The 16090-nt window shown below is 41.2% G+C and overlaps 1 protein-coding gene across 1 annotated transcript in view; it reads right to left on the minus strand.

The window, feature by feature from the left end:
- MARCHF11 (membrane associated ring-CH-type finger 11) overlaps positions 1-14680 on the minus strand; it is a gene marked incomplete at its 5' end in the record, with an annotated part of 88259 nt that extends 73579 nt beyond the window's left edge. The window contains 2 exons of the mRNA XM_081088713.1: positions 12763-12918; positions 14114-14680. Of these exons, the coding sequence (XP_080944839.1) occupies positions 12763-12918; positions 14114-14680 (723 nt within the window). The remainder of the gene's footprint in view (positions 1-12762; positions 12919-14113) is intronic.
- Between the last annotated feature and the right edge of the window lie 1410 nt (positions 14681-16090).

Raw genomic sequence — 16090 nt, forward strand, 5'->3', positions numbered from 1 at the left:
TCCTCTAGTTGTTAACTAAGAACTTAGGCTGCTTGGAAATCTTTTCCCCCTCAAGCGAAATGGCTTGCCATTAGTAAAACAATCAGCAATTAAAAACCTCATTTTCAAATGTAGTCCATAAGTTTTACATCATGAAAATTGCTTCTCATCTAATTCTCTTTAAAAATGTTGTCCTAAGCAAAATAAAAGTTGCTCTTTGAGAAAACTAAAGCCAAATAAAAACCAAAATGCAATTACTGCTACTGTTTCAAATATCCAAACTGCCCCAATATTTGGTCAATGGTTATTTTTAGTTACATGAATTCAAATAAGGGATATTCTTTTTGTCTTATCTAACAAAAATATCTAAAATACTTAACTTTCAAAAAATAAATAAATAAATAAATAAATAAATAAAATAAAATACTTAACTTTCAATATATTACAAATATTTTGGCAGAAACCACTAGCTGCTATAATTATCTTCTATTTAAACTTGTTGATTCCAGATAGTCAATAGGCAATCAAAATTTGAATGCAATCCCTAAAATAACTTTAAATGGATTTAACATTCTGCTTGAATTCACACACTTTATATTCTTAAACTATTTAAGGATTAGCTTTTCAAAATCTCTGAAAAGACTAAAATCAAACCCTCAAAAATTGCAAAGTATAATAAAGAAAACAGAAAACGTTTGATTTAATCAAAAACTAAGTAGATTTTTTTAAAAGGCATCTTTTTTTGAAACATATTATGTGAAACAATAACAGATATCAAAACCTTTTAAGGAAGTGGAGCCTGGACCAAATTTATTTTCAAACAAGATAAAATATATATAGCAATATCTCTAACCTAGTGCACCATGGGTCAAATTTCAAGGACATGACTAGTAAACAGGAAACACTAGAGGGCAGAGTTGCATAGTGAAGCTCTTTCGACATCTAATTGGAGAAAGGGATACCACCAATATATAAACCCTCAAAATCTGCTGCTACTGACTGAAAGTCTGAACTTTTTGAAAGTTTTTGAACTTTTAACAGTTGATCTAAATGAGTCCACTGCTAAGGCAATCAAGCAAATACTGGGAACCCAGACAGGGGCCCCATGAATAACACTTACCCTAAGCAAGATCTATTTCCTTCCTGTGTTTGTTCATCAATAACCATGAAATTATCATCACTTGTCTCCTGAATAAAAGATTCTTAATAACCTGCTTATGCTTATGGCCTTTGAAAGCTAAAGGTTTTACGTTCCGGATGACATTTCCCATCAAATTTGGGGAACTGATTACTCCATTTTGGTTAACTAAGTACCATAAACTCAAGCAAAATGTCCCCATATTATTAAATGTTTTCTGAGAGGAGGAAGGAGTCTTCTTCACCCTTCAAAACTCCTTTATGTTCATATTCTCTTGTCAATGATGGAGATGCAAAAAAGATGGGCTGCCCAGCATCTCAGTGCACTGATTAATGGAAGTCATTTATTTCAAATAGATTTTGGAAGTACAAATGTCAATTTCTATAGCTCCGGGAGCAACATAAAAAGTCATTTCCCCTCTGTAAGTCATTGCATGACTTTCATAGTGGCCATGTCATGTACAAGACCAATTACATTACCTTGAAAATTACAGCCTGAAACATTCATTCTCCAAATAGCCAAGTTTCCTAGATGACATCCAGTAAGACGATAGAGCTTCTCTTAAAAACAATCCATCTCATAAAATGTGTTTTTAACAGAAAAAAAAAATGTACTTGTCCAAGAAAAAAATAAGCCAAATATTAGCTTTCTACTTGTTTTATTATTAGTATATTAATAAAAATCAATATAAAACTAATTAAAATCCAAAATAGGCCACATTTCTCATATGCAATGGCTTTTATTTCAACCCTAACCTCTTGATAATTCTGTAGATTGAACAGTGAACGTGGCCACATAAATAATTTAAATAACTCAGGAAGAACAAATCGAGCATCTGTCATTCTTAGAATCTAGTATACATTTCTCACTAGTCTTTTTCCCTTAGTCTGTCTGACTGTATTCTTAAAAACCAATGTCTTGAATATTCACAATAATATCCAGGATATACAAATGGGTCAAGAAAATTGGGCCCCCTATTGAGACATTTAATATATTGAAGCAAATTATAAAACTGTAGGCTGTCAATAGTGACCTCTCCAGTTCACTCACAGAAAACTTGGAATGAAATGTGCTTCAGTGGGAAAACCAATCATGGTAAACATTCACCAACACACCCTATTTCTAAAAAGCCACAGATGAATAATTTCTGCCAATGTCAAAGATCAAGGATTGCCAGCCTTACCTAACCACCCTAATCTAAAAATTTCTCCACCCTTCTTGACATTTCCTATCCCCTTTTTTGTCCAATGTGTTTTTTTTTCCCTTAGGACTTACTACTAATTAATTTACTAATTCTTTTACAGTAGTCTTTCCTTTTCTTCAGAGGATATATTCCAAGATCTAGTGCTAGGTAAGCTTTTTATTACTGGAGTGTCACTCTAAGGCATGAGAAATGCATGTTTGTATATTAACCCATGATTAAGCACATCTCTATAAATATTTTTATATGTAACCATTTGTATCAATACTAAGCAAAACATGAGTTTACACTGTTGCTTCACACTCTGATCCAATACCACATGGTTCATTCTAGCATATCCTTTGTTAATCACCCAGTTATTAACACAATCTACTTGTTTACTACCTGACCCTCACTGTCAACAATTTAAATTTAGAAGCAGACATCCCCTTTTAACAAACTCTGTAGCTATTGCTTCTAGAACAGTGTCTGCTAAATAGTACTGGTAAATTTGTTCAATGAGTAAAAAAATAACCAATAAGAAAGTATTGTGTATGTAATTCTCAGTAGAAAAACAAAGATAAAATATTTTGTGGCTATCCCTTGACATGAAAAAAAATCATTTTCTAGACCAAAAATAAACACATATTAATCCATCACTATGCCGTTATGTTATTCATCTCCATGCATTCATCATCACTCAGCATTGAAATTTTTCCCACAGGCAATTCAAAGAATGGTTAGTATTTTTCTCCAAAAGTTTACTCTAGGGGAGCTTAATCATGTCCAAAATGAAGCAACATATTTCTCTCTCAAATTTCCTTTTCTGCTACCAATACTACCTTTAGTCATAGTAGGGTGCAGGAGAGAGAGAATAGACAGGAAGTAGGGAGACTTGTCCCCCATTCTTACATGTTTCACTAAACTACTCATAAAGGTTTCAAAATCTACCCCCACTGCCTACAAACCATGTGTCACCCAAAGCTACCCAACAAATTTTGGTAAAATTGGTTCTACTCTTGTTGGCTTCACATTTTTCTACTTCCTACTGGTACTTCTCAAACTGCTGGAAAGCCTTGTCTATATGTGAAATGACTTTAATAGAAGCAATGGCAGTATGACCCAAAGTCTACCATGAAAGGGAAAGAAAGACAATTTGAGAGAGCAATGAAAGATGGTTTTGCATTCAAGATTTTCCTTCCACTTCCAGATTTGAACTTGGGCATGCTGGGTCCTAGAGAACACAATGTAGGTAAGGATGATCACCCTTTATTGTTACTTTCTTTCCAAAGGACTGGAGGTTCCTCCTGGAAACCTCCCATCTGCTTGCCCATCCCCCTCAAAATAAGGGTGTGATGTTGTCAAGACCAGGAAGAGATGGAAGGGAGAGGATAAAACAAATATTTACTGAATGCCCAATATATGCCTGGAAAATCCTGTGCTCTTTTCTATTCTATACGCTTTTTATTTTCTATATTTTTCTTTAAATTAATTGGGGGCATTTACATGCATATTTGTGTTAAAAATCTGCAAATGTAATATAGAAAAGAAATTAATACGGGGGATTGGAGGCAGAGAAAAAAGCAAAACTAGTTCATGTGGTTTCTGGAATGTTATTCCACACAAATTAAGTAAAATCCACTGATAGCTGTGAGAGAGGTCGTGCTTTTTAACATCTTTTTTTTAACGGGCTGAACAAACCAAGGCATGTACAGTTCTTGAAATAGTTCCTTGTTTATGTGAACTATTCTGTGGCTCGAAGTCATGACACAAATGAGTCATGGCACAACTGCAAGTCCATATATAACAAAGGAGTGCTGGGGGACGAGAGGGCTCCTGTAATAAGAGCTACATGCACATGGGGAGGGCCCCCTGTGCCCAAATTAAGCCTTGGCCACTTGCACATAATTAGCATACCAACATGAGAAACAAAACTAAAAGGCACGCTAAGGCCATGGAACTCTGTTACTAAGATAAGGAGACATGGCCCAGGTGTTATCAGTCACAATGAACTATTTCAAAGAGATAAAAACTGGAGAAAGAGCAGGTTTTTTAGACGGTAATTTTCAGAGCATGCCACACCTAAAGTAAGGATGGAATAGGAAATGCATCCCCACTAAGTTCTCTTATTGACTTTGTCCAGGTAGTAATGCTTCCAGGTTTCTTCACATCTTCCCACGTGACTGCTCCCAGTCCGCCTCTACTTCTGTGGGATTTCATTTGGTAAATCACATAGAACAGCTATCGAACCATGACTTATGCCCACAGGGAAGACGCTGTCAAATATCCAAGGAGACAGAAAGCACAAGTCACATGCCGTTTTTCTTGGCTGCGTCCTCAGTGTCAGCCATCCATTTACTGGTAATTGTAGGTGATTACCTCCTCATCAGTCCACTCCCTGCCACTCAGAAAGGTCGGAAGTACTCTTGCTTGGCTCTGAGAGTCATCTTATTCTACTCTTAGAAGGTCCGAAAATAGAAGGAAGCCAGTTTCCTTTGTTCCAGCCTTTTTGGTAAACATCAGTCTCATCACAGCAAAGCCACGCCAAGGCAAAGCAGGATATGAGCAAGGAGGAAATAGTCAGTTCTCTGGACGCATCTCCGTGTGCTGGAGTATTGCATTCGCCAGTGGAGAATCATGTCTGAAGTTATGTTACAACTGTACAAACAAACCACTCATCAAGAAAACACATCACCTTGATCTCAGCCGGGTGGCAGATTTCACACCAAAAAAAAAATGATTCCCAGTAGACATTCTTAGCAGCTCATCTATACCCATGATCATACAGTAAAATTTCCAACAAATTATCTGAATTCTATGAACAAGCGCTAAATGAAATCCTTCAACCAGTGACAACCTCAAGAAAGCAAGTGTGTCACACGTGGGTAATTTCACATCCACTGACATTTCATTTTTTGAAAGGAGCAGATATGTCTCACTGGAAACTTTTGTTTTTCAATTCTAGGTTTTTAAAAATAGGTCCCGCTCTTAAGGCTTTTTCCTGTGGTCTAAGAACCAAATATATCTGCCCGGGCAGAATCACAATGGCATTATTAGAAGAACAATTTAGGGGTAAGCTGAAAATTGACAGCCAGTAGATGGGAAAATGTGTGCGCAATTAATGCAACTTGATTTCCTTAAGTCTTTTTCTCACTGCAGAAATAGGAACATGATCCCCTTGATTCTTTCTACCTTATGAAAACATTCACTCATGCATTCATACCACAAACATTCACTAAATGCCCACAAAGTGACCAAGAAAGTGCATCTCAAGCTCTCCTGGCCTGCGTTACATAATTTGTTCTAAAATCTGTCCCACTCACTACTGTGCCTAGAAGGCAAACCTGGAAACACCAAGAAAACGAAAATAGTACCATTTTGACACATTTAAAAAAGATATCCTAAGCACTCCTTCTGGGCTGCAGAGAACCTGGGAACACCTGCTTAAATGCATCCAAATCTTACAGAAAGGAGAGGGCAGCCTGTTCCAGGGACACCGAGGGCTTATTCTGAATGTCCCCGCCTTCTGCTTCTGACAACTGAAACTACTGGAAATTTCAGATTTCAGACTGAGACAATCACAAAACTATTTAGAAGACACACTGGTGTTAATATTTAAAATTAAGGAGTTGATAGCATGTTGTTATAGAGCTACAATATCACCATTTTGTGAATGGCATAAGCTTATAATGACTTCGCTGAAAATTACAAAGAAACATATGAAAATTGTAAAACACTTCACTCACTGAACTTTCTAAGAGGTTAGAAAGCACCTAAGTCCATATCAATATGCCAGTTGTTTATATCAGAGGTTGGCAAATTACTGCCGAATCCAGGTGGGCCAAATCCAGCTCACCACCTGTTTTTGTGTTGTCCAGCAGCTTTTCAATGTTAAAGGGTTGGGGGAGGGGGGAAGCAAAGGGAGGACTCTAGTTCCTGATGCACCGAGGTTATACGAAATTCAAATGTCAGGTGTACAATTAAAGTTTTATTGGAACACAAACATGTCATTCATTTATATAGTGTCTATTACTGCTTTTCTACTGGGACAGTGGTTAGGGTGGCCCTTAAAACCTAAAATATTTACTACCCAGAGAAAAGATTTGCTGACCTTTGGTTTAAATAACAAGATAAATGTTATCAGATGACCTTTTGGAGCCACAACAAGATTCCTCTGCCCAATCACTCCCAAATCTTAGCCCTCTAACTTCTTTGACCAGTAAGACTGCCCAGCTCCACCCAGGAAGAGGTTCTTTCTCCTACAGGCAGCTGAGTGAAGGAACCAAAAGAACAAAGAGAAAGGTATCAAAGGGACATGCACTAAAAAGAGCCAGGAAAATAGATACACGTGGAAAAGCAGATACACGCGGAGAAGAAAGCTCTAGAGAGTATCATCCTCAATCCTCTTTCTCTAAAGGGTAAACGCAAACACCACACACAAAGCCCTACATGGACTCCTACTCTTTTTAATACCATCTCAGAACCATCTGACTTTAAGACAAACTGTAAAATCATGTAGCCTATACAATAAATAAGACAGCTAGAAGTAGTGGGCAGAGAATAATTTCCATATTTTATTCAGTAGAGAATCATTAATCTCTCTAGTGAGTAAAGTGAACATTTATGTTTTAAAAATTAGTAAGCAAATGAAAGCAGATACTTTTAAAGGCAAGCGAACTATCTTGTAATATGTCCCTTATTTTGACATTTAAATACCATAAAATCTGCCAGTAGATGCATTTAAATATTACATTTAACATTGTTTCTCAGTTGTTCAGACATGGCAATGAAAAGCTTCCTCTCAGCTTGCCATTTGCTAGTAAACCCACAGAGAACATTAGTAACTGAGAAAAAGGAAAAGCGGTGGCTCGCTGTGTCAACCAGGTTGTATGCATGCAGGCATTTTAATCCGTAAAATGCAAATGCCTTGAAGTTTTACAAATGGCAGCATGCAATACCGATAAGGTTCATGCTCTGATGTTTTCTTAATACATTTTCTAATCATAGTCAATTTTCAGGGGTAATTTGTCAGCTTCTCTCCCAGTGCATCGGCTCCCAATTTAATCACTCCTGAAGGTGAAAATACCCCTTTCATGACAGAGCCCTATTAGGAAAATAATGATGCCAGGGTCCTCAAGAAGTTAATTAAAGTTCTATAAAGACGTTACAGATACATCCAGAAGCTGTATCTTAGAACCTTTGCCAAGATGAACCTACCTGGTGCCAACTTCCTCTGTAATTCAAAACTGTCATGATGAATCCCAGGGCTTTCAGAATATGGGTAAAAATGAAAAATACTCTCAAGTTATTCTCCTTCCTAGGAGACTCTCTTGTCATTCTCACTGCTGTGAGACCTGTTGCTGACAGCACATGATAAGTGTTCAAAGGAAAAGCAGGAAGAAGGCTAGTAAAAATGTTAGAGGTTAGTAAAAATGGCCAGGGGCCTCATCTCTGCAAGGTACATGGCCTACCTGTAAGTCCCCATCCCTTCCAGGCAAGTCCCTTCCCAGCCCTTTCCTCTGGTGCTCTGAGCAACAAAGAAGGAGGAAGGAAATCTGATGGATGCCACTATTCAGGACTGATGCTTGGTCACCTGCCTGTGCCCTTTCATGGCTACCCCAGGGAACTCTGGGCTCCCCCACCTCCTGCCAAAGTGTAAACAAACCAAGGCTGCTTGAGCTCGCTGAACAGCACTGCCCTGTTGCTTGGCCACATATAAAAGCGTCTCATACCTCCAGCAGAGCCCCAGAGCCCCACAGGGAGGGACATCTGGAGAGTAAATATGCTCCCCTGTGCTGAGTCCACTATATCTCATTACATCTGATTTTTAAAATGCTGGTCCATTCATTATTTACAGTAACAAGTTTAGCCAGAAACTTAGATGGGCTCGTACAGGAAAAGGGAGCAAAAATCCAGGGATAAAGAATGAAATGAAAAGAGGAGTCATTAACTTCACTTAGGTGACATGAGCCTGAAGAAAACCACAGGGGCCAGTGAGCGTCATTGCAGAGAGCAACTGAAGGGCCCCATCTGCTTGAACATGTATTAATAATCACAGCCAACATGAAAATGGGCCAGGCACTATTCTAAGCACTTTACACATGTTAATGTATTTCATTCTCAAAATAATGTCTAAAATAGGTGCCATTATTATCTTCTGAAGATTAATTAACTGAGGCACAAGGAGTTAAAGTAACTTGTCCCAAGGTAATATAGGCTCTTACCATCCACTTACATTGTATTTTCTATGTTTAGAAAATACAGTTCGTTTCGCACAGGAAGTTTGAAGTTTCCCGTATAATACTTTATCTAGTAAATATTATCTCTTCAAGCACCTATATTTCTTGACAAAGTACTAAAAGCATTCACAAACTTGAATATAGCTTAACTAGCTTACTATGTCACATCTAAAATATATCTTTGATCTTATGTGTTCTTACATTTTACAAATTTTATGCCACACTACGAGATTCAAAACAGGATTGGCTTTTACTTATACATTAATATTAATGCATCATCTTGACTATGTTAATCAATAAAATACATTCTAGAAGCAGGTAGGAGGGTGAATGCATGTTAATTACTTCAAATGTCTTAATTAACTTCTACTGCTAGTGATACAGCAATTAACATTTAAAAATGTTATAAAAGATACATCAGTTTTCTACTGGGTCATGTTGTTGAGCATCACTGAAATCCCATGAAACGGGTAGGTTTAGACCCAAATGTTCAGACTTCTAATCTCAATGAGAAAAACAAGTAAAACTAAGGTTGTAGACTTTTGGCAGCATATTTCCCTCACACACACCTGCTTCCTGGCTAACTGCTCCTTTCCCTCCTGTCCCCAGGTCCCTCTGCACACCAGGAGGCACAGCATGATAATAATCACTTCTGAAAGTACTTGAGGATATTGGTCTAGCACTGCTGAGGGAGTCAACCTTTCATTCATTTTTCTAAACCTTCTCTGTTTCTGGGCCCTGGGAGAGAAATTATGGTGGGTGCCTGCTGACCAGTCTGGACCAAATGCAGAGACCAGGGTAAGTAAATAGAGCCATTTCAGAAGCTAGCTCCTATGGTAAATTAAAGATAGATACTCCTTTTTAAAAAGGGCAGACCCCCGAGGTAGAGTCCATTTTTCTTCTCTTGAGTCTGAGTTGGTCGTGTGGCTTGCTTTAATGAGGAGAAAGCAGCAGACACGAAACAGTCACTCCCAAGGTTGGGCCTTAAGATCTGTGACTTCTGCTTTCGTGGAACCCAACCCAATATTGTGAGACGTCCAAGTCACATAGGAAGAGAACTGAAGTACTAGTTGACAGCCCCAACTGAGCTCCCAGACAAACGCCAGCACCAAGAATGAGTGAAATGAGTAAGCCCTGGATGTCTCAATCCAGTCAGACCTCTGGATGAAGTTAGCTCCAGATGATGCCACATGTGCAGAACCTCCCAGCTGACCTCAATCAACCCAAAGGGGTAATAAATGATAGCTGTTTAGACCACTGATTATTTGAGATGGTTTGCTATGCAGCAATAGACAGCCAATGCCTTTCTAGACCATCTTAGAGATCAGGTTGAAACCAGTTGCTGCTTGACTCAAAAACGTGAGGTTGGCTACGATGGAGTTGAGAAGAACCCTTTCCAGTATAAAGCATGGCAGCTAAGACCATGGACCTAGGAACCAGACTAAGTTTGAATCCTGATTTTGCCTTTTACTAGGTATGTATCAAGTGGAAGCTACTTTACTTTTCTGTGCTTCAGTTTCCCTTTGTGTAAAGTAGAGATAGTAATATTCCCTATCTCTTAGGTTTGTTATGAAGATTAAATATCAATATTGGTACATACATGTAGAGCACTTAGAACAGTGCCTGGCACAGAGTAAGAACTCAGAAAATGTTCTCTCTTATTATTTATTCTCTAGTCAGTTTTACGTCCAAGAAACGACCCGCTCAAAGCTATGTGAGGGCTCTATACTTGGGACAGAAGGATGTGGAAAGTGAAGGTGAGGGCCACAACATGCTGCTTATTCGATGTCTGCCATACCACAGTGACTGTAATAAATGCTAATTCTAACTGACCTCAAAGCAGCACAGGAGAAAACCAAAAAATCAGAGTAAATGCTCCATTTATGGGTCATTCATAACAGAAATGTCTGACAATTATTCAAACTTCATTGAGGATAAACTACTCCCAGGTATAAGGATCCACACTTTGGGAACTTTATAACTGATTCCTGTCCATTAAGAGGATTGAGCTTTAAATACATACCCTGCAGTCCTAGAAAGCTCTTTTCTCTGGCATGATCTAAGCTATAATCTAGGTCACTAAAATAAACAGACCAGGTTACAAATCATGGTAGTATTTACATAGGTCATAAAATTAATCCTTAATACTGGGTTAATTTATTGTTTTGGTTGCTTATTGTTTTGGTTGGATTTTTTTGGCCATCTCATATACATACTCTGGAAAAATTGCTTTTGTTAAAATAATTATTAAATATTTCTTAAATAAGCGAAATATAGTTGTAATTAATTCATTTTGCTATAGGATTAGAATTATTAGTAAATTGTATTTTTGCCCCAGCACATTGTCTCTTTTACAGTTTAAAATTATATCAAGGATCTATATCTACTTTCTTCAAAAGTAATCATCCCAAATGAATTAATACAGAGTAGAGTAAGTTTAAGCTTTTAAAATATTGGTATTCTAGCTCAGCTCTTGAACATGCAACTATAGCACTTTTCATGAGATTTTTCACTAGAGCCCCAAAGCTCTCTATTTGTCATTTCCACATATTAATTCACAAAATTATTGTAGATTCAATTATACTACGCATATTCTGACCTTTGGACATGGTTCCATCTGTTTTCAAGACAACTATGATGGATCCATAAATGTATACCCAAAGAGCTCAATCAATTAGAAGTTCTGGGAAAATGTGTCAGGTTCATGCCTATCTTCAGCATGATAACATCACTCATCCACATTAGTTATTCTTTTTCTTTTCAAATTACTTATAAGCCTTAGGTCAGCTTGAAAAAATTGATATTTTCATTTCATGCCTGATGATCATGCCTTAACTGGTGACAATCAAAGATGCAAATTAATTGCAAATTATGTGAAGGATAAATTAAAAACTATGAAATTTAAATTATTAATGCAGTAGTAATTCAGCTTTCAGATTTCTTCTGCAAACAATAGAAATGTCACCTGTTTTATACTGCTCAATACAAACTAAATTTGATATTTTTTTATAATATGTTTTTATTTATATCAGAGATGAAGAGAGAGGGAGTGAGAGAGAAACATCAATGATATGAGAGAATCATTGATCAGCTGCCTCCTGCACATCCCACACTAGGGATCAAGCCCACAGCCTGGGCATGTGCCCTGACAGGGAATCGAACCACGACCTCCTGGTTCAACCACTGAGCAACACTGGCTGGGCTAAATTTGGTATTTTAAATAGAAACATGGACCATTAGATTTTATGATTTTCTTTCCTTCCTAACTTTTCAATTCCCTCTTACTTTCCCTTCCATTATCTCCTTTGTCTCTGTGCTTTGAACCCTACTCTTGTATGTCTGTTTAACTTTGGCCCTATGTCACTACGGATCTTATCAATTACACACTATTCTGCTTTAGTTTAAGATGTCATCCACACTATTTTGTATTTTATGTTATTTACATCAGTGTTTTCAAAGGACTGAATCAGTTCCATCATGACCAAAAAAAAGCTTGTTTTTCCAAGGGCATTTGCAAGTTTATGGGTATTGTGCTATTATTTCATTATACATACAAAAAAAGTTTAAGGATATATACCACTTCGGTAACATTATTGAGAGTAGCTGCTGGGAATACTTCTACATCTACTATATAGATGACCACAGCAAAGAATGCAAGTAATCAAAAGCTAACGGTGAAAAAAAAAAACACACAAAAAAAACTTCATATGAAAAAGCCTAGTGGCGTGGAAAAAGTATTCAGATTAGGACTAAGTTCTATACATTATTCTTTGAATAAGGGGACAATCAAAGTTTCCAGGCTAGTAAAGTTCAGCTTTACTTGCATTTGTTTTACATAACTTGAGCTCATCCAGGTTTTCAGTGCTTAAATTAACAAAGTGTTTCCAAAATAAATTGTGAACATGTCTAACTAATAAAATTGATTTAATTAGAGTATAAGACATTTTACCAACCTTTCGTTTTAGAAACAAAGATGGGTACAATTTCATCAACAAATAACAAATTAATAAAGGAAACCATTTGATAAAATGTATTTTGAGTTTCTCAGATACCAATGTCGCAGAATTCTCAAAGAACATCTCTACAAATTCTAAATCTTGATTTTACCATGAGTTGTGTAAAATGTTTTTAAGTAGCATATGTAAATAACCCTAGTAATAGCTAAATTCAAGTGCACATATGTTTAGCAACATTATTTCAGGGGGAAAATTGTCACAAATGTTTACCTGGCAAGGTTGTTTCATTTTAATGGCTATGACATGGTATCTGTAACAGCAGAGTTCACAGGTCCAGGAACCCCTCTCACTGATCCACTTTAGCAGGCACAGCTGATGTGTATACCGAACTGACCCATCACATCGGCAGGGGTTCAACAGCTCCCCCTGAAAACAAAACAGCTCATGTGAATATTTATATTTGTTTCTCTATTTTAAAAATCTAATACTTGCTTTCTTTTCTTTCAAAGCCAGTTACCCAGAAGGATATCAGCATCAAACTGTATCCTAGAAAATGAAAGTAAATTTTTATACCTCTGATGAGAATGAAACTGAAGTCTTAAAACTATTTCAAAGATATTGCTTAGAGTTATGACATAAATGTTCTACCAACATACAAACTGTCTGCAAGATGTAGCTCCCAATACTCCTAAGGGAAAGCTGTACTATTAAATCTCTTTAATAACTTTTAAGTGGATGGTCAGATGCATTTCCTCTGCAGTTATTCTTAATCATTGCTAAAGAAGAAATGCATGGCATCCCAGAAAGCAGCTTGCAACAGCTTGATGCTTTTATTTTCTTCTAAAGGTAGCATCATAAATATTGACTTGGGGCACTATATTTCCCGAAAGCCTTCATATTCTTATGCAATTTCCTTACTTGTAAAAATATTAAACCTAATGTTTTCTCAGACCACACATTTTGTAAGAGTAATATATTATCCCGATGTATCCATGAGTACTGCATGCACCTCTAATGGAGTTTATATTTTAGAATTGATTCTAATAAAATACAAAGTACGTAGTTGTCTAAATAGCCTCTCTTTCACAGGGCAAAAGTACATTCCTACTTCTTCTGTGTAAGTGTACCATGCTTGTCACATCATGAGATGAAGTCACCAAAATTTGCAAGAAGGGAAGGCGCTGCCCTCTGGTTTTGACATGACTCGCCCCAGTTTGTATTCTAAGACAATCTGCCTCAGGATACATTTGTAGAAAAAGGACATAGGTTTGTTTCTATGTATAAACCAAAATCCATTTGGTAAATAAAAGATACTTACGGCAGTATCATCAAAACACCTGAGGAATGTGTAACTGCAAAACCAGATAGGGGGGAAAAGTGCAGGTGAAATGAAACCCTGTAGTCGTCCCCGGGACATTTTCATCTGCCTACACAGAAATGGAAAGGCGAACACACAGTACACACCTCTCAGTCCAGGGACCAGACCGGCCACGCAGCGCAGCGGGGCGGCGAGAAGCGAGCGCTGTCCGTGGTGCTGAAGGTCGGCCGTCGCGAGAGAGACCAGACAGACCATCCTCCCCCGAGCCCCGCCGCGGCTGCCCCGGGTCCCGCCGGGCCCTACCTGCTCAGCGCCCTGGAAGCAGATCTTGCAGATGGGCTGGTGGTGCTGGTGCTGGTGCCCGGCACGCTGATCGCCACCGCCGCCGCAGCCGCTGCTGCTGCTGCGGCTGCTACACACCGAGCGCGTCTCAGGCTGGTCGCCGGCGCCCTGCCGCTCGCCCTCTCCGCCCGCGCCGGCCTCAGGCTCCCCAGGGCTGCCCTGCCCCGCCGCCGCTTCGGGGACCGCCGCCTCTGGAAGGCGCCTCGGACCTTCCCCGGAGTCGCCAGCCACCGACACCTCCTGGCCCGCGGGTGGCAGGGGCAGCGGCGGCGGCGGGGGCAGCTCATCCGCGCCCCTGCGCCGCGGGACCACCCCCGCCGGCGGCTCGTCGAGCTTCGCGGGGCGCTCGGGGGACGCAGGCGGCGCGGGCAGCGGCGGCGGGTAGCGCGAGGGAGCGGAGGCTGATGTCGGTTCCCCCGGTGGTGGCGGTGGCGGCGGCGGCGGCGGCGGCGGCGGCGGAGGTGGCTCGGCGTACCCGCTCTCTGCCCCGCGGCACCAACTGCTGCCGTGGTCGCTCTCAAAGCTCATGGTGCCGCCGCCGCCCTCCCGGCAGCCCCGCTGGAGCGCCGGGCTGGGGCTGCAGCCGCAAGGAGAGCAGAGGGGGAGGGAAGAAGGAGGGAGGGATGGAGAGGGTGGGGGACAGGGACTGGGGCTCCAGGGGCGGGGGCGGGACCGGGAGGGGAAGCGGAGGGCCCGGCGGTGGCGGCAGAGGCTGCTGCTCCGTGGAGCCGCCGGCTTGGCTCTGACGGAGGCGGCGCGCGGAATTCGGCTGCGCGTGAGAGCCGCGGGGGGCGGAGGGACCGGGGGCGGAGGGGGAGGAGCAGCGAGCCGAGGGGTGGAATGGCGAGGAGGTCTAAGGAGGGACCTAGCGTGGGGCTCGTCAGGAGGAGCGGAGGGGGCGTTCGGGACTGGGAGTGAGGTGCGGGGAGGACCCGCCTGAATTCGGGGGCGGGGGATCCCTGGGTCCCCTCCACCGACCCCGCCCCGGCGCTCACGTCGGTTCCGGGGCGGACTACCCCTCTCCAAACCGCGCGCCACTGCGGCTCTCGAGCCGGGAGGAGGGAGGTCTTAGGCCGCCGGTCCAGAAACCGTTACCGGGTGGGCGAGTGGGACGCGGCGGCGCTGGGCGGGGTGAAGCCGAGCTGGGGACTCGCGTGGGCGTGGAGACGCGGGAAGCGGGTACCCTGGATGCGCCCGAACCCGCTGAGCCGGGGGCGCGGGAAAAGGGCGCGTGGAACCGGGGGACGGTAACGGCCTCCTCCCGGGGACTGCTCCCTGCCCTCCCAACCCTCTTCCTCAAGGGCACGCTCACTGTGCCACCTGAGTCCTAAAAGCAGAAGTCTCTGGAACCCGTGTCCTCCCTCTGTCCTCTTCCCCGCCCTCCCTGCTGCAGTGAGCATCCGGATTTATTTGTAAATATCTTGGTGACATTGTAAGTATCTTGGGTCATTCCCTGGAGTGGTTCCTCCTAGTGCCACGTCCTGTGGCGGGTGGTCACTGTTATCCTTGTTGTGTAAAAGACTCAAATGACACCTCCCCTCCCTTAAAGTGTCTGCAACCTGGGATCTCAGTTTTACCCCGAAGCCAGTTTCTCTGCAAGTCCACTCCGCAAAACCCCTCTGGCACTCATCTTCCCCCAGAGCCAGAGTCCCCTCTGTTCTTTTCTGAAAATAAACTCCTTTACCTGCAGGGAAGTAGATGAAGCCCGTGCACATCCACTAGTTTGCACATCGGTGCAGTGTAAAATCACAAAGCATTGGATTTGTGTGCTGCAGTGTGTCTTATCAGTGTGACTCTCCAAATCAATGATGACTTTCACCACTGAAACACTTTTAAGGTCTTGGCCACAACAGACTCGCATTGGACAGTCATTTTTGGCTGCATGGAACAGCTGAAGACCCAGATAGGCAAAGTAACTTGTTCAAGGTCATAGGCCTA

Source organism: Myotis nattereri, assembly GCF_964212035.1.
Source record: "Myotis nattereri genome assembly, chromosome: 4".
Lineage (NCBI taxonomy): Eukaryota > Metazoa > Chordata > Mammalia > Chiroptera > Vespertilionidae > Myotis > Myotis nattereri.